Raw genomic sequence first — 25,135 nt, 5'->3', positions numbered from 1 at the left:
ACAAAATTTTATTTTTTCCCAAAAAGTATGTAGTGAAAAATCGTAAAAAATAAAAATAAACTTCATATCCAAGTTTCGAACCATTGTGTGATAATTTGAAGATCTTTCATAAAATATTATGGATGTTGTTATCGATATGTGTTGCCTGCTCAGTCAGTACAAGTGAAAGGTTCTAATGAAAATTTACTTTGTGAAATAAATATTTTTATTGTTATTGAAACTGTCAAATGACGTGTTGTTAAAACTCTTATATCGTTTTATTCAATTTTCCTTTTAGTGTTTTTTTTTTTGTATTACTCAAGAAAATTATTTATATATTTTAAAGGTTAGTTTCAATTTTTTAATTACCTATAATTTTTTTAAAGTGATTACGAAGTTATATAAAATATGTTTCGCTTATTTAAGAGAAGGTATATAATTATCTTACATAATATTAATATTAAGTACAAAGAGTAATTAGGTATGATTATTAAAATTTTGTACAGAACTTGTTGAATTTCAAAAATTTCTTGCTATATCCGTACGAATTTTTTTGCAAGTTTCTATGATTTTTTTAAAAGTTGTTTATTTTGATCTGATTGTTGCGTCATGATATCACTTTCTAAAGAAAGAAATAATACAATTTTTTATGTTATAAAACAAGAACATTTTTTATTAATTTTACTGTTAACTATTAATTATTCCTTACTTAATGTTAATTATAAATAAATATGGGGAATTTTATAATGCATCATATTCTATAAAAATGTCGTTGTAATGTTTAAGAAAATTTTAAATCCGTGTTATTCATATAGTAAAAATTAATTATTTTAATAAGTATGGTACTAAAAGTGAAATCCAATTAAAAGCGATTCTAATAATCCACATAATTCTCAATTTACATATTGATTGTATTAATCTTGTTATGATAATGATAATTAAAAAAAAATTTCTTTATTTAATTTTAATAATTAATATTAATAGGAGAGAATAACTCAAAACGCGCGATAAAATAATCGCTATCAGTCGATAAATAACACGTGTGTGTATAAACGATAACGCTGAGTTCTTAAAGAGCTTGGAAGATGCATAATAATTTTTTTTTCAGATCTCGTTTAGATTTTAGGAAAAGGTTTGTCGTTCAGGGGACCGATGTAAAACGGGTTTGGTTCGTTTGGGAAAAAAATTCCGAAATAAAATATTTTGACAGGAATTTCCATAGCGGTCGATGAACAATACGACGCTTACAAATAAATATATTTAGCGAGTATTCCAAATTTATGCTAGCTCTGATAAATAGCTATTTACAAATTTATAATACATGAATAATAATAAATACTATTCAAATACCTGTTCACAATTCTAGATAAATATGGTGGAAGCGCAAATAAATACATAAGTACATAGTAAGGTAATATAATGCATTATTTATATGCGTTTCCACCATTTATTGCCTTTATAGTACAGTAAAAGATGTTACAAATAAAGGAATATGAAAGAAACCGCTAGCATTTTGCCAAAACCATGAAATGTGTTTTCTAGGTGTCAAATATCATTAGCAAGGCATGACTTAGTGGTGCAAATGTTTCTATTTAAAGTTGACTTAAAAAAAATTAAATACTAAATAGGCAACTCGAATTACGTATACGTTATACATGTATAATAGTTTTCGATTATTTGACAAACACTTTTACGTCATACAAGTTGTCTATTTACTAATTTTTTAAGTGAACTTTTACATTGATTGTTTCATTGAATTAAAAATTTATTGTTTATTAACAAATAGAAACATTTTTACCACTAACTCATACCTTACTAATGATATTTGACACTTCCTTAATTTTTTCTTTTATAAAAACCTTCTCCTGACAATAATTAACGCAACAAAAAAAAAAAATTAGCGAAAAGAATTAGGAGAAATAGGGGTTCATATATATATATATATATATATATATATATATATATATATATATATATATATATATATATATATAGACTCTGTTATATATATATATATAGACTCTGTTAAGAGCACGTATAAGAGAGACGAAGAAAACTATATACATATTTTCTTCAAATTTTGAAACAAAACATTTTTTGTGTTTTTCTCGAATTTTCGAAGAAAGTAGACAGAGAGTCCTTAAGAATATTTTCAATTGTCAAAAAAGGAACATTTTTCTTCCAACTGATTCAGTCATATTATACATGAAACGGGGATCAACTTTGCATCAAATCAGGTATTTTTGATACGTTGTTTGCAATGTAAAGGCAATGTTAAATCCACGTTTTCGACCTCGGCAAACGACCGGATTATTTCAGTTTTTGCCAGTTTTGACACGAAAAGAATTTTTAAAGCAGGTTAAATTTGCAACAATTTGAGATAAGACCGGGTTTTATAGGACCGATAGTTTCGGAGATACAGCTTTTCAAAATTTGTCTATTTTGTCAAGTTACACGATTTTACGCAAAATTTCATCTTGTAAACCGTTAAAGATAGAACAAAAGTTTAAATGTAAAAATTGTTTTTTATAAAAAAATAAACAACTTAAGTTTTTAACATTTTTTCGTAAACATCACTGGTTTTTGAAATTTTTCGAAAAATTATTTTCTAGAATTTGTTTTCCAGAATGTTCCACAAGACCACTAGTTACTAGATACTAGGTACTAGAAGCTACCTTCAAATTTTCAACTTCCTATCTTTTATAGTTTTGGAGATGTTTACAAAAAAATGTTTCAAACAAAAGTTGTTAATTTTTTTTATAAGGAACGTTTTTAACATTTAAATTTTTGTTCTATCTCTAACGGTTTACAAGATGAAATTTTTCGAATAATCGTATAACTTGAAAAAATAGACAAACTTGGAAAAGATGTATCTCAAAACATATCACAAAAAATCTTATTTGATGCAATGTCCAATTTTTAATTTAATTGAGTTAAACTTTTTGTTGTTGATGAAAACAAAAGTTTATTTGAATCATACGAAAACGCAAGGTAAAAGACGGCATCGAATTTGACCCATCTCTCGGTCTATGTGGTTAGTTTCTTTTTTTGGACCTTTTATCTATTGTTTATGACCATAGACTGTATTTATTTATGCTTAATGACTATAACAATATAATTATTATATCACATTGTTTGATAGCAGTTTTTTTATTGGCAACATAGAAATAAATTGATCTAAATAAGTTTAAATTAATAAGTGTTTTTTTATTTTAAATATATACACAATGGTAAATCGTTTTTCATATCAATTAATATTTTTATTCAATTAAGGGACTCGTTCATTCAAATTAACACATTTTAAAATACGTTTATTTCACTTTTATTTTAAACAAAACGTATTTATTTCTTAAGTGTTACTATACAATAAAAGAAATAAAAAACCCGACTGCGTTAAATAAAATTTGAAAGGAAAAAAACAAGTTCGGTACTTTACATAGCGACTTTAAAAGTCGGGGCCCATTAATGAGAAAATTTGAGTCCCCGACTGTTAAAGACGCTATGTAAAGTACTGAATTTGTTTCTTTCCTTTCAAATTTTATTTAACGCAGTCGAGTTATTTTTATTATTTATTTTATTTTAAACTTTTTAGTTTCCCAGCACTAAAAAAACTCACCTATTATAATATACTAAAACTTTTAAATCAATTTATTATTCCTAAATAAATTTAAACATATAACTTATATATATTTTTGTAATCCCCTTTTAATTTCCTTTATTTTGATACCCTACTTGATAGATTTTGTTAATTTTTTTTTTATTAACGGATTACTATTTCGATCCAAAAATCCGTCATTTTGTTTTGTATTTTCAAACACCCATCTAAGAACCCGTGGGTTTTCTGTGACAAATATAATGATACCTTAGATGTTGAAATCTATTGAGACGTTTGGAAGATGCGAGGTAATAAAGTAATTTACAAACATTGGCAGTCGAGTAAAATAACTTGTTAAAACATCATTTATATTCAAAATTGAACCAATATCGGATAGGATCTGGCGACATCCGGAATATTAATCAATAAGCTTTTCTGGACAAGAATCAATGGACAAAATGCGGTCCTCATATTTTGCACACTAAACTACCAGTCTATGATATTGTTGCTTCTTTCTATGTGTTTATAAGTAAAATAAACGTCGAAATTTTTATGACTCTACATTCTTGTTAAAAATTTTGCGATGTGATTAGAAGGCAAGAAAAACAAATTTGTCATTTTGTTTGGGATCTGAAGAAAAATATAACTACATACGTCTACTCAAGGAAGCGTTCAAAACAATTTTTGGATTACTACTATTGAATGAAGCGATAGATGTTTAATTCTTTAGTGTTTAAGTGTTTCGGAGTAATTATAATAATTAGATTTAACAGGAAGTTATTCTCATGCCTAAAAATCAGCATATCCTCAAAGCTAAATCGACAGCTTTGATATTTTAAATTTACTCAACTAATTTGTATACCATGTATATATGTAATGTACAAGGTATACTAAGTTTAGTCCCAAGTTTGTAACGGTTAAAAATATTGATGCTACGAACAAAATTTTGGTATAGGTGTTCATAAGATCACCCAATTAGTCCATTTTCGATTGTCCGCCCGTCTGTCAACACGATAACTCAAAAACAAAAAATGATATCAAGCTGAAATTTTTACAGCGTGCTCAGGACGTAAAAAGTGAGGTCTTGGGTCTGCATATTGTAAACCGTGATAAGAGATAGAACAAAAGTTTAAATGTAAAAATGTTCCTTATAAAAAAATTAACAACTTTTGTTTGAAACATTTTTTCGTAAACTTCACTGTTTACCCCTGAGAGCGCAAATTATATAGTATGTATTAAATGAGTATATTAGTTATATATGTGTGACTAGTATGTATGTGTATTGTGATAGTGTAATCAGCACAGTCTATACATTGTATTTCAACAATTAACTCAGTCAATTGTTTGTTTTCACTTGTTAAATTTACTTTATCAACGCATAAATTTTAGAAATAATTTGATGGACAAACTCATTAAACCAATTCTCTTGAAAATTAAGGTCGTTAATTTATAATTCTTTTTTAATACCCTTTTCAATAATGATTGATTCAATTATCTTATTCATATTATGAAACTACTTCAATATTTTATGAAAATAGATTGCTTATCTTGTAATTAATTAATTTATTTTGGAAGTTTGTATTGATAAAATACAGAGAGTCCAAAAACAATCGTCTAAATATTGTATGATAGTTCTTGCATTAGTGGTAGTTATTGCCAGACCTGGGAAACCAGGAATTATCAGGAGATTATATTCAACCTGGAAATATCAAAATTAGCACTAATTTAACAAGTAGACCGTGCGACAGAAAAGGTGCTTTGTTAAATGATTAATTTCTAGAATATCGACAAAAATCAACTACGATTGAAAAGTTATAGATTTTTCAAGAAAAATATCTTAATCCACGCTCGAATTACAACAAATACTTTTGTTTTCTGGACACCCATTAGTATTTTTGAATGATAAATATTATTTTAATTAAGATGACGTATTACAAATGCAATTTATTTATTAATTAAAAAGCAATATGGATCTTACATTATTCTCAATGTTTTATTTATAGCGTGCATGCATTTAAAATTAAATTGAAAAAATTCAACCAACTCATAAATTTATCGTATTCCAATTTTTCTAGAATCTGTAAGGAATTTTCTTGTTTACAAATCTTCTCCAGAGAAAATTTCTGATTTCTTTCCTACCTAATTTATTATCTATGGATATATTATCCCAGCTGTCTACATTGAACTAATTGATGGTCTATGGTTCATACCGATATGGCATCACATTTGGGCTTGTCCGCGTTTTAGGTCACGTGATATACAGTTTAAAAATTACGATTTTTAATTTTAATATTATAAAAGAAAAATGTGCTTTTATGACTCGAAATCAGAATATTTAAGTATATTTTTACATAAATTTTAACTTTTTTCATATTTCATAATTTATTTTTTAATATACCGAAAGTACTCTATTGTTGAAATGTTACATGCCAGTTCCTGCATTATCTCTATATATATAAAACAAAGTCGTGTTAGTTACACTACTTATAACTAAAGAACGGCTGAACCGATTTAGCTGAAAATTGGCAGGGAGGTAGTTTAGAGCCAGGAGAAGGGCATAGGATATCCCGTTCGACAGCAGTCCCGTGGGACTTGATAGCTGGGTTGGGTTTCGGTGGTGGTGCCATCTATAGTAAACATATTGAACTAACATTTATTTCGATGGTGGCGCCATCTATGGTAAATTTATTGAACTAACATTAATTTCGATTGAATTCGATTTTTTTGAAATTTTGTAAACAGTTTTGTAAAATTTTCTTTATCCGATATCAGTACGTGTACCCCATCAAACTCTATAACTTTTGTTAAAGTTACTTTTGATTGGCTAACTACAAAACGTGATTTTTTATTTTGTATAGATTAAAAAGACCCACCCTGTATGTTACATTTTAAAACCAAGTTTTATCAATAAAAAGTACTACGAAATTTTAAAAAATGTTAAGACAAAACATTTTAACTGACTAAAAACTCCAATAGGTATGTAATTTGAAATTTTAAAGTTTATTACTTTATTACCTTTACTGTAATTCATACCATTAATGTTTACTCAAACCTTCAAGAAATTAAATTTTAACACAAATGATTAAATTTATCAACACAATTATATTATGCTTCATAAACAAAGATTTAGCAAATTTGAAATTTACAATATTCAAGGCCTCACATTATTCTTATTATAGATGAAAATTGGTTAAACCTATCAGATTGAATTTATATTGTGGGGTGCATATCAAACAGTTAAAAAAAGTTAACAATAAATGCATTATTTTTCGTTTTTTATGCTTTTTTGTTAAATTGTATCTAATTAAATTAAATAAAACCAATAAAAGAAATATAATACTAATAATTCATTAGATTGGGATTAGAAACTTTGAAAATCGCATTGGAAATCAATTATTTTGTCATTGAATTGTGTAGAATGAAACGATGGGTGCAAAGAATGCTTTTTTTGAGGGCAGGTAGGGGCTCCCGTCTATCGTGGGGCCCTGGGGAAGGGCCTAGATATGTAGCTACTCACGATCAAGATACTAAACTAAATATTAACTTGTGTACTAGAATATATCAGAATGCGATGTTTACATTTCACCGATTCCCGTTATAAACCCGCAAATTAGAGGCATGGATTCAAATTTTTTATTAATTATAACTTATATTAAGGTAGTACGAACGCCAGGCAAGTTTAGACTTGTAGTTGAAATTATTTGTACCTTATTTTCAACTTTGATTATGAATTTTGTTATAACTTCATAAAGGTAGACGAAAAATAAGAATAAAATTTTTAATATTTAAACAAAATTTTCATTTTTTGATATTTTGAAAATTACTCCAGGTATCGAAAAATTGCATTCTTACTTTTCGTCTTATATTGTCAAATTATAACAGAATTCACCATCCAAATTGAAAAATATATTTTTTTTTATTCGTGTCTCCACTACCGTGCTATACATCCTTAATTATTCGGGCACAACGGGTTTATTTTGTTTTAAATTAATATATTAGGGTTTTAATTTGAATAGTTAAAATTTTTAAAATTTCTACAGACTAGTTTTGGAGAAATCTATAAAAACATACCATCCATCTATCGTTTTCCCATAAGAGCAATGTTAAATATGCCAATTCTACTAAGAATATGCCTACTTTTGGAGTCATTTATTTAAATAATAAGGCAACCCCCCCCCCAAATTTTCAAGATTGATTTAGACTTAGTCCAACTACATACACATAAAACTCATCACTTTTATGCAACGTTGCCCTGGCTTTACGAGCGCCTTAATACATTTTATTCGCTTATGTTTTTGTTTATTTCTCTTATGTTTTTGAGTTATTAATTTTTAAATATAGGTAATAATTAAAAAACTTACTTCTTACATTTTGGAGGGGCAATTACCACGATTTCTCCCCTCTGAATCCGCGCATGAAAGAGTATTATGATCGCGATAACACCTTTTTCAATATATGCATTAAATTTCTGTGAACAAACTTAAAATATTTATTAAATTAATAACAAATGATTATTATAAAGGTATTTTAAAATTGAAACAGTTTGACTTTAAAATATGTGTTATTTGTTTTACTAGTTACTTAAATATTTGATTATTTTAATATTTTAGCTGAGTTGGAATTTAGTGGTGTTAGCTTTAAATTTATATCAATTAGATAGCTTATTTTTATTTGTAAAATAATACAATAATTTATTAATTTTATTGATTAGTATAAAAAAAAATTTTATTCATATAAAATCATTTTTGTAAAATATTTTTCCATTAAATGGTGCTACGATCGCGTATTGTGAAAATATATATCCTATAAATAATTTATAATTAATATTTTTGTTGTCTATAGTGCTTTTATTGTCTTGTGATAATTAATTTAATGTGAGTATATTATTGGATAAATTAATTACATATTAAGAAAATTTTACAAAATTCAACAAACATTCAAAAAAAGTCATATATTATTATACCATGTATATGAAATATACGTAGTTTATTAAGTTTAGTCCCATTTGTAACGCTTAAAAATATTGATGCTACGAAAGTTTAAATGCAAAAAATTTTCCTTATAAAAAAATAAAAAACTTTTGTTTGAAGTATTTTTTGTAAACATCACTGTTTGCCCACGAAGGCGCGAATTAGGTTGCGAATTTTATAGTGGGTATTAATATGGGAATATCAGTTATGTGTGTGTTGTTATTTAAGAGTGGATATCTTTCTTTATTTACGTGACTTCAAAAAACAAACGATTGCGTCATCAACACTGTCTATACATGATATTTCAACAATTAACTCAGACAATTTTTTTTCACTTGTTTTTCTTTAAAACTGTAAAGAGTTTAGTGAAGAAAAAAATCATTTTAGAAATAAATTTTGGTTGATGAAACCAAATCTTTATCTAATATGTTTGATGCTTTATCTAGACTTTTTCGTTCAAGAGCTCTTCAGGTGTCTTATTACTAATTTAATTGATAAAAAATTGTTTTGCAAATCTTAGTATTACAGATGAACTCAAGAGTGCATTCATCTGCAATACTTTTGCAAGTTAGCACAGTTGTGTGAAAAATGTATTAATAATTATTGAATAATTAATTTTTTTGTATTAATTAAAGATTTTTTATTTATAAAATGTTGTGTTTGTCGGCGATAATAAATAAATTATCTTATAATTATTGAGAATTATTCATTTTTATTTAAATTGTGTTTTGTCATCAAGTTTTTTCAATTTCATGGTACTGGTTAACTAGGTTCTGTCTCCTTGTAGTACAATTTCTTATCTGAAAAAACTGTAGTTGTAGTCTATTTTACTTAGGTTGATATACAGAATGTTCGATTTACTTCTAGGCATATAAATATCACGAGTATGAAGTACATACGTTAAGCAATGCATCTAAGTAAGAGGTATTATAGGTGTTATATGAAATTGCAAAAGTGACTTGTATCGTGGCTTATATGTTGTATTTCATCTATTCAACTAAGAAATTCCCACTCTCCAAGCGTCTTACAACTATCTCAATGCATATCGAAACTTTAACACATGTATATAATACCTCTCACTTAGATACATTGCTTAACGCATGTAAACTGTCATACGCGTGATATTTATATGCCTAGATGTAAATCGAACAGTCTGTATATGTACTTTCGTTAATTTTCAATAAAGAGAAATAAACAGATTATTTATGCCAATCCAAAATCTGAAAGTACTTGATTAATCGCATTTAGGTTAGTTACTTAACTTAAATTTAAAACCAATTCGAAAAAGGGGCGAGAATGTGATATACTTAGCTAAAAATAATACTTATCTGGCTATAAAATATGTGAAAATTCTGGTTTTGCATCTTTTATCGATAGTCAACGTCAAGATCCAAATTGTGAAAGAAAAATAGTAATCTTTAAATCGTTATTTTTTGAAGGAATTGTGACAGAGTGAGGGCATAAATATTTTTTTGGGAAAATTATAATCATTTATGTGAATAGAGTCCAGATCGGATTTCCCATCCATTTTCGGGATAAGGACTGATCTAAAATGCTGCTAACGACTCCAAAACGGTTTTTTATTCAACTAAATATAAATTTCTCATATATTATGTAATCTTCATTCTCTACATTGAATGGATGGATATTGCAAGTCTGTATCATTGTATGCAAAGTAGATGGAGAGGACAACAGAATCGATCCTATTTCTCTTATAAATCATACGTATTATTTAAAATATGGCTATTTTTTAATTGTTTATACGTAATTAGTATAGTAAAAAAATTATTGAATAATAACAATTAATTAAACTTGTTGCATTATAAATTGTGAAAATAAAATACGAAATTGCATAAATAATATTTTTTAAATGTAAATAAGCATGATTACTTATTTAAATTCTTTAGAACATAATAAAATATTTAAAATCAATGTAAATCATACAAATATATTAATAAAATAGTCTGTCATTACCATGGAAACTCCTGAAATAAAACTCATGCATGGTGCGAATAAAAAACAAACCTGAAAATTTCATTAATTACATAAAGATTTTTGGTTTTAAAAAGTTTTTCCTGAGAAAAATTTTACTAGCCGCTAGACTGAAAAATAAAGTTTACAAACTTTTTCGTTAAATTTTCCTTTATTGGTTGTATAATTTTTTTGGGATCTAAATTGTTTTGAAATGAGTTTTGAAATAAAAATTTACCCAAATAATAAAGAAGTAAATATTGGAATTTAGTATTTTAAAATGTTGACCTCATCATTGGAGTATTAAATTTGAATGAATAAGAATCAGGAAAAGAATAAAATGTTGGAATTTTTACGTTTTTTTTATTTTGAAACGTCAATATTTGTACACGATATAAATGATCTTCAGAATTAAATTAAAATTTACTGATCATAATTATAATAATAATTCTAAAAATGACCGTCAAAAATAATAAAAAATACTTTCAAATTTTATTGAAAACCAAATAATTAGCGTCGTCCTTATTATTATTATTATTACATTATATGATAATATTTTACTTTTTAAAATATATCTTAAGGTAGTACGAGCGCCAAGGCAAGTTGTGGTTGAAATTATTTGTACCTTATATTCAACTTCGATGATGAATTGTGTTATAACTTCATGAATGTAGGCGAAAAATATGAATAAAATTTTTCGATATTGGCCTTGGTTTTCGAAATATCGAAAGCTAAATAATTTTAAAAAATTTTCGATATTTTGAAAAGTACTCCAGATATCGAAAAATTTTCTTCTTATAAAATACCATCAAAATTGAAAAAGTATTTTTTTTTTTAAATTTGTGTCCTCACTACAGTACTCATACATCCTTAATTAGAAAGGGCACAAAGAGTTTTTATTTTTTTATTTTCAATAATTTATTAATGTTTTAACTTTAAATAGTTTTTTTTTTAATTTCCTCCGACTAGTTTTGGGTCATCTTAATCAGACACAACGAGTTTTTTTTCTAATAATTTATTAAGGTTTTACCTTAAATTTAAATAGTTTTTTTATAATTTCAACTGAATATTTTTTGAGAAATCTATTTAAACAAATCATCCATCCATCATTTTCCCATAAAACCAATGTTAAATATGCCTACTTTTGAAGTCATTTTTATTTAAATAATCGGGCAATTCCCACTTAGTCCAACTTCATATAAAAAAAAAAACAAATCTTTTACCCAAAATTGCGCGTGACGCTCGTACATCCTTAAAAGTTAAATTATTTAATAATGAAGTCAAATACTTCATAATCAATCTATGGAATAAAATTACACAGCCACTAGGAACCAAGTTTTTTGAAAACTATTGTTTGTAATTAGGGTGTGTCAGAACAAAAACAAGGACTTTTCTTCTTGATTTGTTCCTGTTGTTATTTGTTTGAATGTTATTTTACATTCTTAAACGCATACACATTTTCGTTTTTATTTTCACTACACTAGTTTATTCGATATTTTTTTTAAAAACATATCAACTTATTTTGACATTCTAATTAAGAATTTCATTATTTCATATTATGGTCCGCTCAAAATAATAAAAGTAAATTTGATCAAAGGCAAAAAAACCTTTAAAAAAAAGGAAGCTTTGGGCATCTTATTTAAAACTCTACTAACGCGCAGTCTCTTAAGTGCTAAAATTGCGTTAATTAACGCTATGTATACAAAAAAAAAAAAAAAGATATATTTTTTGAAAATATCTCGGAGACCATCAACTTTATGAAAAATAGTTTCAAACAAAAATTGTCGGAAATTTTTTTCCCTAAAAAAATTGTAGAATCAAAAGTTTTGATATCTTCAGCCATTTTTCCAAAAATTGGGAAAAACGTCCAAATATGCATATTTATATGCTAATTAACAATATTTTAAAATTGATTTTATAAAAAAATTTTCAAATGAAAGTTGTTGGAAAATTTTTTTCCTAAAAAAAATGTAGAGTGAACAATTTCGATATTTTTAGCTGTTTTCAAAACAATCGATTTTATATACCTAGTGTTTAGTTTACATCTAGGCATACGCATACCGCGAGTATGACAGAGTACATGCGTTAAGCAATGTATCTAAGTAAGAAATGTTATAAGACATACATTAACAATTTCATATAACATCTATAATAATACCTCTTACTTAGATGCATTGCTTACCGCATGTTGTCTGTCACACTCGTAATATTTGTATGCCTAGATGTAAACTGAACGATTAGTATATTTCTCGTTAACTATCCAATCATTGTCCTCGATATATGTGTAAAAATTCCTGAATTTTGTTACTGGGGGCTTTTTTAGGTCCCTGATTGCGAATATGACGGTAAAAAACATTCGGAGTTCACCTGGACGTTGGTGCGCGCTGGAATCGACGTCGCTTATAAGAATTATTTTTCATAGAGTTGATGGTTTCCGAGATATTGACCAAAAATCGGATTTTATGTATACAAAGCGTTAATTAACGCAACCCTAGCACTTCTGAGTTTGTGCGATAGAAGGGTCTTAAACTAGATGCCAAAAACTTCCTTTTCTTAGATTTTTTTTTTTTTCTTTGAATAAACTCATAAAATCGCTTATTTTCAGTTACTTTGAACGGCCTGGCCTAGCCATCTAGTAATGAAAATAGAAACGAAAATATGTATGCATCATAAGAATATGTCATTTTCCAATATTTTTAACGCAATTCACAGTTTTTTATCGAAAGACCTCTGATTTATTTTGTAAAACAATAATTTATTAGAACATAACTAAATTTTTATTTTGTGTCTTACCTTCATTATTTAACATGATTACGTTATATTTTTTAAATTTATTTAATTAACAGTAAAGTAATAATACATTTCCCTTGATAATCGGCATACTTTTGTAAATACCTATTATTATATTGTTATGTACCCAGAACTTTCACTATTTTTTTATTATTATTTTATTTTTTGTATAATTTATAGAGTAAATTTATTAGAATATAAAACATAAATAACTTTCAAATTATATTTTAAAGAAGTACATAATCTAAATAAGTAAGATCACATGATCTTATTATAGTTACGACAGTGAAAAATAAATAAACCAAATATTTATCTAAAATAGTACCAAAATGGAATTAAAATCGTATATAAACAAGTGAAAACAAACAATTAACTGAGTTAATTGTTGAAATACCATGTATAGACTGTGTTGGTTACTCACATCACATTACACATATACCTATACATGTCACACATATAACTGATATTCCCATATAATACATACTATACAATTTGCGCTCTCACGGGTAAATAGTGATGTTTACGAAAAAGTGTTTCCGACAAAAGTTGTTTCTTTTTTTATAAGGAACAGTTTTTATATTTAAACTTTTTTCTATCTCTAACGGTTTACAAGATGGGTCCTACGGACCCAACACCTAATTGATCTATGTTGCTCATTCACGAACTTGACCTCACTTCGTGTGTAATCGTGATGACAGACGCACAGACAGACGATAGACAGACAAGTCAGTCGGAAATTTAGTAATTAGGTGATTTTATGAACTCCTATGCCAAAATTTTGTTCATAGTCTCAATATTTTTAAGCGTTACAAACTTGGGGCTAAACTTAGTATACCTTAGTATATTTCATATATATGGTGTAATAAATTGGCAGTTGGTGTAGTACTGAAGTCGTGTGAGTGCGACCCCTGTAGTACACACGATTAACTTCCCAGAGGTTGAAAAATGCCAATTACTTAAAAAAAGATCTTGTTAACATTTATAGATCATGTTTCGAACATGCAGCTTATGCTATTATCTCCGTAGATAAATGATGAGTTTCTTCCACTTTTCAGATTCTGCTTATCCATTTTTTTCCAGTTCTTTTATTACCATTAAAAAACGGCTCAACCAATTCTGCTGAAAACTCTTTTAGTTCTTAAATACGCGATTACGCGTCGAATAAGCCCACGTGTTAATTTCATAATTGGTTCGCGAGATAATCGAGGCGAAATAATCCGAACGAACATACGTACAGACGCACACACAAACATCACATTGAAAAGGTTTAATCGAGTATTAAGGCCTTGAAATAGCGGAAATATGTAAAACTGGAGTTTTTCAAAATCGCCGTATTACATTACCTGCCTGGAAGTAATAATTAGAAAAAAGGTGATCGTTCAAGTAAATTTTCCCGGGTAACACCATTGATTTGATTAGTTATTATTAATTTAATTTATTGGAGTAAGATACTGTAAGTAAAGATAGATAAAACATTTTCCTTGACCAAAGCCTCCTTTCCTCTAGGAACAGGGGATCGATTTTATGTTCAATTGATAGAACACGTGAAATTACCAATTAGGTGAACTCAATTTTTCAAAATAAGAACTTTTACAATTTTTATGGGTGGTTTCTCTCTCTCCTAAGAGTGGCTATCCTCTTTTTACTTACATGGCGTAAAAAAAACGATTGCGTAAAAAAACACGATCCATAACACATGATATTTCAACAATTAACTCTGTCGATTGTTTGTTTTCACTTGTTTATTTTGTTTTTTATTTTTATAAAGCATAATTTATAACTTTTTATCATTATTTGATTTCTCATGACCGACGTTCTTATTTTGTGTTTTGAAAACTGCATTATTTTCAAGATACTCGCGAGCAAAATAATAAAAGTTGACTAAACGTTTCAACAGAAAATAATTAAATTAACAATTTATTATATTTAATTAAGAATAATATCTATTAAAATATTTCGAATTTTTCTATATTAATTAAGTTTGGATTATTTAAAAAAAAAACTAACAGTAATGAAAAACGTGATGAAAATTCAATTTTAATTACCAATTAAAATTTATTTTAATATAATTTTTAAAAGCATTTTGTTTAAATTAAATAAAAAAAACTTTATTTTTATTTATAACCTATAATTATTATTATATTTAGTTTAAATTTTTAACTTTCATGTAATTTTCATTTTGAATATAAGAGGAACTCAAAAATATATTTAAATAGTAACACAATATGATTTCGTTAAATGAATCAACGAAATGGTTACAAATTGAGAAATTCAAAAATAAGTAAGAAATTAAGGAAATCTGAGAAGTATCAAATTATGCAATAGTTAGACATACCGCTGAATTCTTTTCCCAAAATTAGTTGGTTTAAAAAAAATTCCAATAAGATCGGATCAAATTTGTCTGAGTTATCAAAAAAATCGAATTTTTTAACTTTATGACGTCATCAGAATCCAAAAAGTTTAATTTTGCTCTATCACATCCAAATTTTCGCCAATTTTGATAAACCAAGTATGTAATCCAACTAAATTTGGGTCAAACTTTTCAAATTTGTGATCAAAATCAACCTACTTCTAATAGGTTTTAAGAATGTAGAGCCTTGTCCCGGAATTAAGCACATAAGTGATAGCTAGCGAAAAACTGACATCACAGCTGAAAAGAATGACCCAAAATTAGTGGGTTTAAAAAAAAGTCCAATAAGATCGGATCAAATTAACCTGTGTTATCAAAAAAAAAATCGAATTTTTTAACTTTATGACGTTATCAGAATCCAAAAAATTTAATTTTTCTCTATCACATCCAAATTTTATCCAATTTTGATAAATCAAGTATGTAATCCAATTAAATTTGAGCCATACTTATCAAATTTATAATCAAAATTAACCTAGCTATAAAAGGTTTCAAGCGATGCTATATAAGTCGGTAAGATTGAGTCAATGAAATGTTCACAAAGTTGAAATTCCTAGTTACAAAGCCCTGTTACACCATGCCCCTCGCTTTCCTACTAAAATATTCGTATTGATGTATCCTTCCCCTATGGGCGTACTGAGAGACTAGTCAGGATAAGCTGTCTTCCCTAGACATGATAGACTTCCTTCATAGATTTAGTTCTTGGGCTAATAAAAACAGGATACATCCATACCAGACCTATTATGATTAAACACAAGAAATTCAAATTAAATTCGGTATTAATTATTTTATTACATTAGAAACCAAGTATAGATTTTAGAAAAGAATCTAATTCAAGATTAATTAAATTGAAAATATATTATGTAAGTCATGTGATTATGGCAAATTAAATTTTATTATTACTGATACCACTACTCATAGCAAATATAAAGCCAATAAATTGCAAAATTTTAGCTTAGTGGTAACTGATCCATATTTTAGCACGCATGTAGTTAAAAAAAAAAAAAAAAAAAAAAAGTAATTGTTTTTCAAAATGTGTATTAAACATTTACAACGACAACAAGAGGTAAATAATGGCATTAAAAATTTGTTATATCTCAATTAAAAATGTGTTAAAAATAATAGGGTATTCTACGATTTTTGAAAAAGTACTTCAAAATATTGATTTTGCTAATAAAAAACTACCAAAAATTTATTTCGTACAAATGCACACGCTTTCTTGCCAAAAACTTAAATTAAATTTTAAACAGTCAAAACGCGGGAATCCAATTTGATGACGTAATATCGGTATCATTATACGAAATAACACAAATAAGTTTGACAAATATATTCATAGACATTTGATTATAATAAATATAAATACTTATTATCTATGGATATATTATACCCAGCTGTCTACACTGAACTAATTGATAGTCTATGGCCCATACCGATATGACATCACAGCAAGGCTGGTCCGTGTTTTAGGTCACGTGATATAAAGTTTAAAAATTACGATTTTTAATTATAATATTTTAAAAGAAAAATGTGCTTTTATGACTCGAAATCAGAATATTTGAATATATTTTTACATAAATTTTAACTTTTTTCAAATTTCATAATTTATTTTTGACTAACGATAATACCCTATTGATTTTCAATTATTTCCAAGTAATGATAAAATTACTAAATATTTTTTCTAATCAATAATAATTTGAGAAATAGTATACCTATCCACAGAAAAAAAATTTGTAAATAGAAGAAATTTTTTTGAAAAAAAAATAGCATTGCTTTTGTTATTTAAGCCTGATACTTACCTTTCAACAGATGTTAATTAGCAGTTATTGCTAAATAGTTTTTTTTTTTATTGATAAGATTATACATATTTGAATATTGGATTAATCAAATGTTCAGATAATCAAATTTGTCGTATCTATTTTTATGAAAAAAAGTACAGCGAACCACAAAAATATTTGAATAAATTTATTATCAGCATCTAAAATTGAAATAGCTTTCTATCATTAGTACAAAGCATTTTCTACAAAATTTTTTTTTCTGTTTTTGAAACCTACATGCTATGAAACGTGTTTTTAACTATTTGAAACCACTTGAAAATTTTCAAATCGCTATCTGTTAAAGTTTTGGAGAAAATGTAAACTAAAGTTTTTCCTTATGCCAATTGATTTATGATCCGGAACACGCTTAATAATTTCACTTGATATTTCTTCGTTTTTTAACCGACTTCAACCAAAAAAGAGGAGGTTTTGTCCGATTCTTACAACGGCATAAATACGAAAACCATAAAAATTTTAAATTTGCATTAAGTATGCGACAAGAGGACGAATAACTCAATACCACGTTTACCTATTTCAATGATTCTTTTTTAGTGACAAATTAGTTAGTGTAATTATTTCATATACAGAGTGTTGTTTTTTTAAGTTGGCAACCGATAATAGATAGACACTTTAGAAAGTTGTTGTTGATTAAAAAGCTAACTTTTTTTTTCGAAACATTTTTCCACAAACCGTACAGTTTAGTCAAAAACGAACTGAAAAGTTTTACCAAAACCCTATCGAAATTATTATTTCTAATTTTTTCTGTGAAATCTAGACACTCTTCGAGAAAAATTTTCCAAGAAAAGTTTTTTTTTTCTAAAAAAATCATTTTTTTCAAATTAAATGAAGAAATCCACAAAAAGCTAAATTTTTGTTATCCAATACTGTCTAAAGTAGTCGGTTTATAAAAAAATGTTTCAAACGAAAAATGTTAATGTTTTTATAAAGAACATCTTTCTTATTTAAAGTATTCATCTACTGTTGCCAGTTATAAATCAGAATGACGTTTTACTTGAACCTAAATACTTATATCGAATTCAATACCTGTATTGAATACCTATATCCTGTGTTGTGCCTTTGAAACTAACATTTTTCGTTCGAAGTACTTTCCTCGATAAAACTTACTTTTCGAGTTTCAAGTAAATGTCAAGTTAAAAAAAAACACTTTTAAACTACAATAATATTTATTTTTGGAAAATTAATTTTGTGACGGCATGTAAAGGATATTTACATAAAAAAACCACATCCGTTTTTGTTTTTTTTTTTTTATTGACATTCTCTTGTGGTTGGGTTTATTTATTTGTGTAATTTTTATTAGACGAAATATTTTATCATAATTATCTTTCTATAACATTATCAAATCCATACAATGGCGGTGTCGATTTGATAAAAATGATTAAATTCAATGTTACTAGGGCAAAAATTTTTTTTAATTTTCGCGGTGAATAAAAACAGATTAGTCAATTGTTAAATTTAGTTTCAGGTAGTTGTTTAACAAATTTCATAGAAATAGTGAAACTTTATACAAAAAATTCAAAAAATTATTTCATTGTTTGATAAGTTTTATTGTTGTTCGAAAGATAACATAAGAGTGTTCAAAGGTATTTACAGATTAAGAGAACATTAAGGTCAGAAATTGAAGTTTCTACACTACCAAAAAAGCTAAAACTGCCTAATTCAGTAGGGCCTCGTCGCCTCGATAATCCGAGCACTCAAATTTTCACCGTGTTTGGATTAATGAAGTGTTCGGATTATAGTATGTATAAATTTTAAAAGGTTTAAAGAAAACAATACAGGATGGGTCATTTTAATCTATAATGGCTAATAGCTCGTTTTGTAGTTAAACAATCCAAAAATAACTTGAGCAAAAGTTGCGGAGCTTGATGGGGGACACCTAATTCTTCGGGCTTCTTTAGATTCTAAACGGTAAGAGATAGAATAACACTTTAAGTTCAAAAATTTAACCTCATAAAAAACTAACAATTTTTGTCCAAAACATTTTTTCGAAAAACGTTAGCTTTTGGAGGAAATGCGACTTAAAAATATGTTATTATTGCATTTAATCGAAAAAAATACGCTTAAAGTTTTTTGATAAATGTAGGTCGAAGTCATGGACACAGGCGAATGTCCTCCATTGCCCTTGACATTTTTTGACTAAAGCATTTTCCGTAGTTAGCGTGTTTTTGTTCGATTAAATGCAATAATGACATATTTTTAAGTCACATTTCCTCCGAAAACTAACGATTTTCGAAAAATGGTTTAAATGAAACATGTTAGTTTTTTATGAGGATCAACTTTCTAATTTAAATTGTTATTCTATCTCTTACCGTTTAAAATCTAAAATGGTTATTAAAGAAACCCGAAGAACTAAATCCAATCTGATTTCTAAACATGATGTCCACCATCAAACTCTGCAACTTTTGTTCAAATTATTTTTTGATTGGTTAACTACAAAACGACCTATTAGCCTAAAATTGAAATATCTCCTTGACTTTGTTATACATTTGATCGGCAGTCAAGTCTTTCTCCCTAATATTAATGAATTATTTTTAGAATGGCGCCCTACTGTACAGCAAACTTTTCATTTTTAATAATCTGCATATCGTCCTCAATATTCATCAATTTTAAGTTTGTTGCGTGGAAAAATTTTCTAGATCTCTTGAAAAAGAAATCACCGGCTATGCAAATTTTCTACTAGGTCTAGCTCTAAATTATTTATGTCGTACGCATATTTTGAAATTCAAACATTTCATAAACAAGGTCCATACAACCGTTCCCTTCCCGGATGAAATTAAGATAATAAAATTTGGTGGAACATTTATATTTTATTATTTTGGAAATTGGCTTTAAATAATAATTTTCCTTGATTTTTTTTTAAAGAAATCCAAAGATAACTACGTAGACTAAAATGTCTTCAAAGGCAGATATCTAAGAGTATTTAGTTCGATTTTTTTATTTTCCTCACTCACCAAATATTATTAAAAATACATATTTTTTAAATTTCTAGATGGACCACAGTCATCATCATATGATGTCAGAAAGTACAACAGCAGCGCCACCAATGATGGTTCACGACCATATGGATCATGATTCACATGCCCATGCCCATGTTGGCCTCCATGAACATCCTGGAAGTGGTGGAGATGGTGATGGATGTTCTGGACATAATATGATGATGTGGGTAAGTCGAAGTTTATTCGGAAAAGCTCGAAACAAAAAGTGTTAAGTGGGCAGGGATTACGAAACTATTTTTGATGTTTTACTTTAAATTTTCTTTAGTTTCATACTGGGTATTGTGAAACTGTATTATTTGAAAGTTGGAAAATTACATCACAAGGTGGACTTATTGGATCAATGATTGGTATATTTTTTATGGCAGCCTTATATGAAGGTCTTAAATATTACAGGTAATCTTGCTTTTGCTTGTATCTTATTGTAAATAAAAAATTTTTTGACCCTACAATTATCGGTAAAAAGAAGAAAGGAAAAAATTCTCAAGTTTCGAAATTTTTATATTTTAGTTTAAAGTTAAAAAATGTTTAAAAAAAAGGTCCAAAAAAGTTTTTATAACATATACATATTTATTTTTACTCACAAAATTATCTATTCGTTTCATTCAAACATTTTGTTTTACTTATATTACCGACTAAGATTTCTGATAACTTCGTATAATTTACTCACAACTTTTAAAAGATATATCCTCAAATCGTCATGAATTGTAGCTGGCAGATTTATTTAATTTCAATTTTCAATGGAAGATTTTAATAATTAAAAAACTTTTAACTATGTTAATAATTAATTTTTGTTGTATTTTCTTTTACAATAATGCAATAATTAATTGATGTAACCCCAAGTTTGTAACACATACGTCCGTCCATCCGTCTACACAATTACTCAAAAACGAAAACAGACATCGAGTTGAAATTTTTGTAGGGCTTTCAGGTCGTAAAAAGTGAGTTTGAGTTTGTAGTATAAGTTTCCATTTTCTCCAAAACTATACAAGTTTGAAAAATTTTTTATAAATTTCGAAAGACCGACCAGAAAGTCACCTTTTTTTAAACTTTTCTAATTTATAAAATAATACAGGGTCTGGTATTCGACCCTGTCTAAGCAGGGTATTTCAACAATTAACTCAGTCACTTGTTTTTACATCAGTTTAAAAATATTACTATGGTTACAAAAAAGACGTACAAAATCAGTCAGTCAGTCAGAGATCTGCTTAAATAGAATTTAAGTATATAAAAATAATACATCGTATTTTATATTCTGGGCACAAAATAAATGTCTAATTGAATGTACATTAAACAACTACTGAATACTAAATTAAGCCTTTTTTTTGTAAGAATCATTGACATAGTTGCCTCTTTTACAAATTTTTTATATTTTAATAAATATCTTGGTTTTGTCAACCAAATAGTTGAATTAGATAACGCATCTAAAAATAAAAACCTAACAAAAATAAATACATCATAATGAGAGCGGCTCACGTTGGAGTTGTGCTTGATTAATATTATGTAGTCCAACGGATTGGAGTATATGTAACGTGGCGGGCGCGGCGTATTAGCCGCTACCAAGCTCATAGCGCATTCTCTTTTTGTCTCGTAGGACCGACCATGTTTCAAATATCAAAGTTAGATTTTGACTCCATGCAAATTTTTATAGAGCTATACACTGGCGCCCCATTCGAAACTCTCTCAGTATCTTTTACACATATTTTTAACAATTTTTCATTCTTTTCAATTCCTCAAATTCCTTGCTTTAATGAATGCAATAAATTTTTATCGGATTTTTGTTACAGAGAATATTTATTTTGGAAAACATACAATGCCTTACAATATCGTTCAGTAACATTCCCATCTGATAAGAAAGCTGTTGCAGATGACACAGTTATTGCTCAGTAAGTGTTTATTCTTATTTAAATTTTAAGAAATAATGATTCAAAAACTATTTTTTTTATAATCAAAATATCATAAATGAGTCAAGTTCAAAATATCAATAAAATAAAGCGATATTTTTTATATAAACATCAATTTTCCGAATATAGAAGAGTTAGATAATATTATACGATTAATAATACTATGTTTATGTACACATTGGGTGAATTTTTTATTGTGTATTATGTTTGAATTCGATGAAATTTATTCGATATCTAATTTAGTATTGGAGATCTAGAAATCTGGAATTGAATGTTTGATAATTATTTAAAAATTTATTTGGTGCAGAATAGAGGTAGCGACATAAATAATATAACCTTTTGTCGCTTTATGTAGGTTAGGTTAGGTTATATTGACTGTCCACGAAAGACACACTTAGGCTGTAGATCCCATTGTAATACCATATATGTGTTTTACCACCTTTTCCGCCGATAATTTCATTTAGCAGTTCCTCAATTATTTGTAGAGGCTGAGTGTACCTTCTTCGTGCATATACTATGCACCACACCAGCCCGTCACAACTATTAATTAAATTAATTTTTGTTGTGGCGACGGGAATCGAACCCGCTACTCTAGGCATACCGCGAAGGCGAGACATTTCCCGATAAGAGATGCTATTTTTAACAGAAAAAAGCTATAGCCGATATATTCTGCCGAGACCTGACGCCACGCAGAAAGCACACAGCTTCTCCGCCGCGATTTATTTTCCCAAGATTTATGGATCCAAAGTTGCAGCGCTTCCATGTAGGCCAAGTTGGATCATCAGAGATCCCCGTATTATTAAGCTGGAAGTTCACTACCCTTCTCAACTGTCCTCTAGTGATTTTTAGGCGAGCACAGTCGAATTTAACCTCTAGTAATGTCTGTCCTCTAGTAATTTTGTGTTTACCAATAGAAATAATGTGATCAATGATATTTTCGAAATCGAAAAGATGGCGTAATTCATAAAACTTCCCAATTTACGATCTCTAAATCCATATAAAATAAATTGAAAGTGTAAAATCATTTGGGCAGACACTCGATAAACCAGAGAGTTGGGCAACAGAAGCATCTGGTTTTGGACAAAAAAGCAAATAGTTGTCAATTTTAAGCTTGTCCACACAAAGAAAATTTTCTGGGCCTCACAAAAGAGGACGTTTCACTAACTAAGACATAAGAATTTCTAAAGGTGCATATATGAAAGACAACTTATGCTAATGATAGCATTATCAGCATAATGCCGATTTTCCACTAAACAGACAAACAAGAACAAAGCTCAAACTATAACTTAACTTTTCGCAAACTTTTTGAAGACTGGCATGTTTTGCGAAAGTTGGATAATAATAATAATAATAATCAAATATCGGTTTTTCAGCTGTCGCAAACCACTCCCGTCTTCAAAAAATTTTGCCAAAAGTTAAGTTATTATTTAAGCTTGAGTTTTGTTTTTGTTTATCCGTTTAATGGGAAAGCGGCATTACATTACATGTTTATAATGATCCATAAAATATAATATTTTGCCAAAAATATTACAAACTAAGACGCAATTTTTGAAATCATAAAAAATATTTTTGTCTTTACTTTTACAGACCATCAATGATCAGTTGGATCCATGCATTTCAAACGGTATTACATGTGGTACAAATAGTGTTATCGTATTTCCTAATGTTAATCTTCATGACTTACAATATATGGTTATGTGCAGCCGTTGTAATAGGGGCAGCTGTTGGTTACTTCCTGTTTGGATGGAAAAAATCAGTCATTGTTGATGTTACAGAACATTGTCATTAACACTTAGCGCAACAATAATATTATCCAACAGAAAAACGAACTGAATTTTTATTATATAGACAAAAAGATATATAACTTATATGATTAATAAAATATTATTTTATCGATAAACTTTACAAGAAATGACGCATGCACAAACACTTATACATGGTTATGATATCGGATAAGAAAAACCTCCATTCCAGTGGACAATATATTGATGACGAAGAAATAATGGGTGGTTTTGTTTGTTTTGTTTTTTGAGCTGAGTATTAAAAGTAATTTGTTGTCTTCATGCAAATCAAAAAGACACTTTGATTTTTTTTATACTTATTTTTGTTGTAAACTACTTTGTGTATTTGTAATTTTTTCTTTTGTATTATACGTTATTTTGTTCTTCTCTTTGTGATGGTTACTTTTTGAAGGAGCTAAGAAAGAAACTGTTCTAGTATCAAATCTATGTATACTATACCGATTCTGGGCTAGTTCCAGAATTATGTTGTACAGTGTTGAAATATTATTTAAAATAGGGAACATTTATTTGAAAAATTTCATTTAAAAAATATATGTAATTTATTTTTTAACTTTTGTGTTACGTTTTTTTTTTTTTTTTCTGTTGTTTTTTATTTTTGCTGACTTTGGATATTTTTTTTACTGTAAGTACAAATTTTTTATTTTCATAGAGGTTAATGAACAATTATTGTGAATAAACCAATTTGATTAATAATTCCCGAAGGAGTTTGGAGAGATTTATGCACTAAGACGAATTAATGCTGACAAGAGTTATGAGTTATGATCAGTCGCAAGATGAGATTTAATTTGGTGAGATTACGTGAGGTGCAGTGTCGAATTAATTCATGTCGGGAACCCTATGCAATGTGAAAATTAGACGGCGCCTTTTTTTTATCCTTCGTAAATCAATCTGG

General features: G+C 27.7%; 1 protein-coding gene across 1 annotated transcript; it reads left to right on the top strand.

Moving 5' to 3' along the window:
* Positions 1-140: 140 nt before the first annotated feature.
* On the top strand, positions 141-24,613 carry LOC123292095 (high affinity copper uptake protein 1). The gene is made up of 5 exons (XM_044872625.1): positions 141-325; positions 20,534-20,707; positions 20,806-20,933; positions 22,325-22,423; positions 24,029-24,613. The coding sequence occupies exons 2-5, from the start codon at positions 20,534-20,536 to the stop codon at positions 24,228-24,230; spliced, it is 603 nt and encodes a 200-aa protein (XP_044728560.1). The 5' UTR covers positions 141-325; the 3' UTR covers positions 24,231-24,613.
* The last annotated feature ends 522 nt before the right edge of the window (positions 24,614-25,135 follow it).

The sequence above is a fragment of the Chrysoperla carnea genome, chromosome 2, assembly GCF_905475395.1.
Source record: "Chrysoperla carnea chromosome 2, inChrCarn1.1, whole genome shotgun sequence".
NCBI lineage: Eukaryota > Metazoa > Arthropoda > Insecta > Neuroptera > Chrysopidae > Chrysoperla > Chrysoperla carnea.
This window is presented reverse-complemented; position numbering and strand designations above follow the sequence as displayed.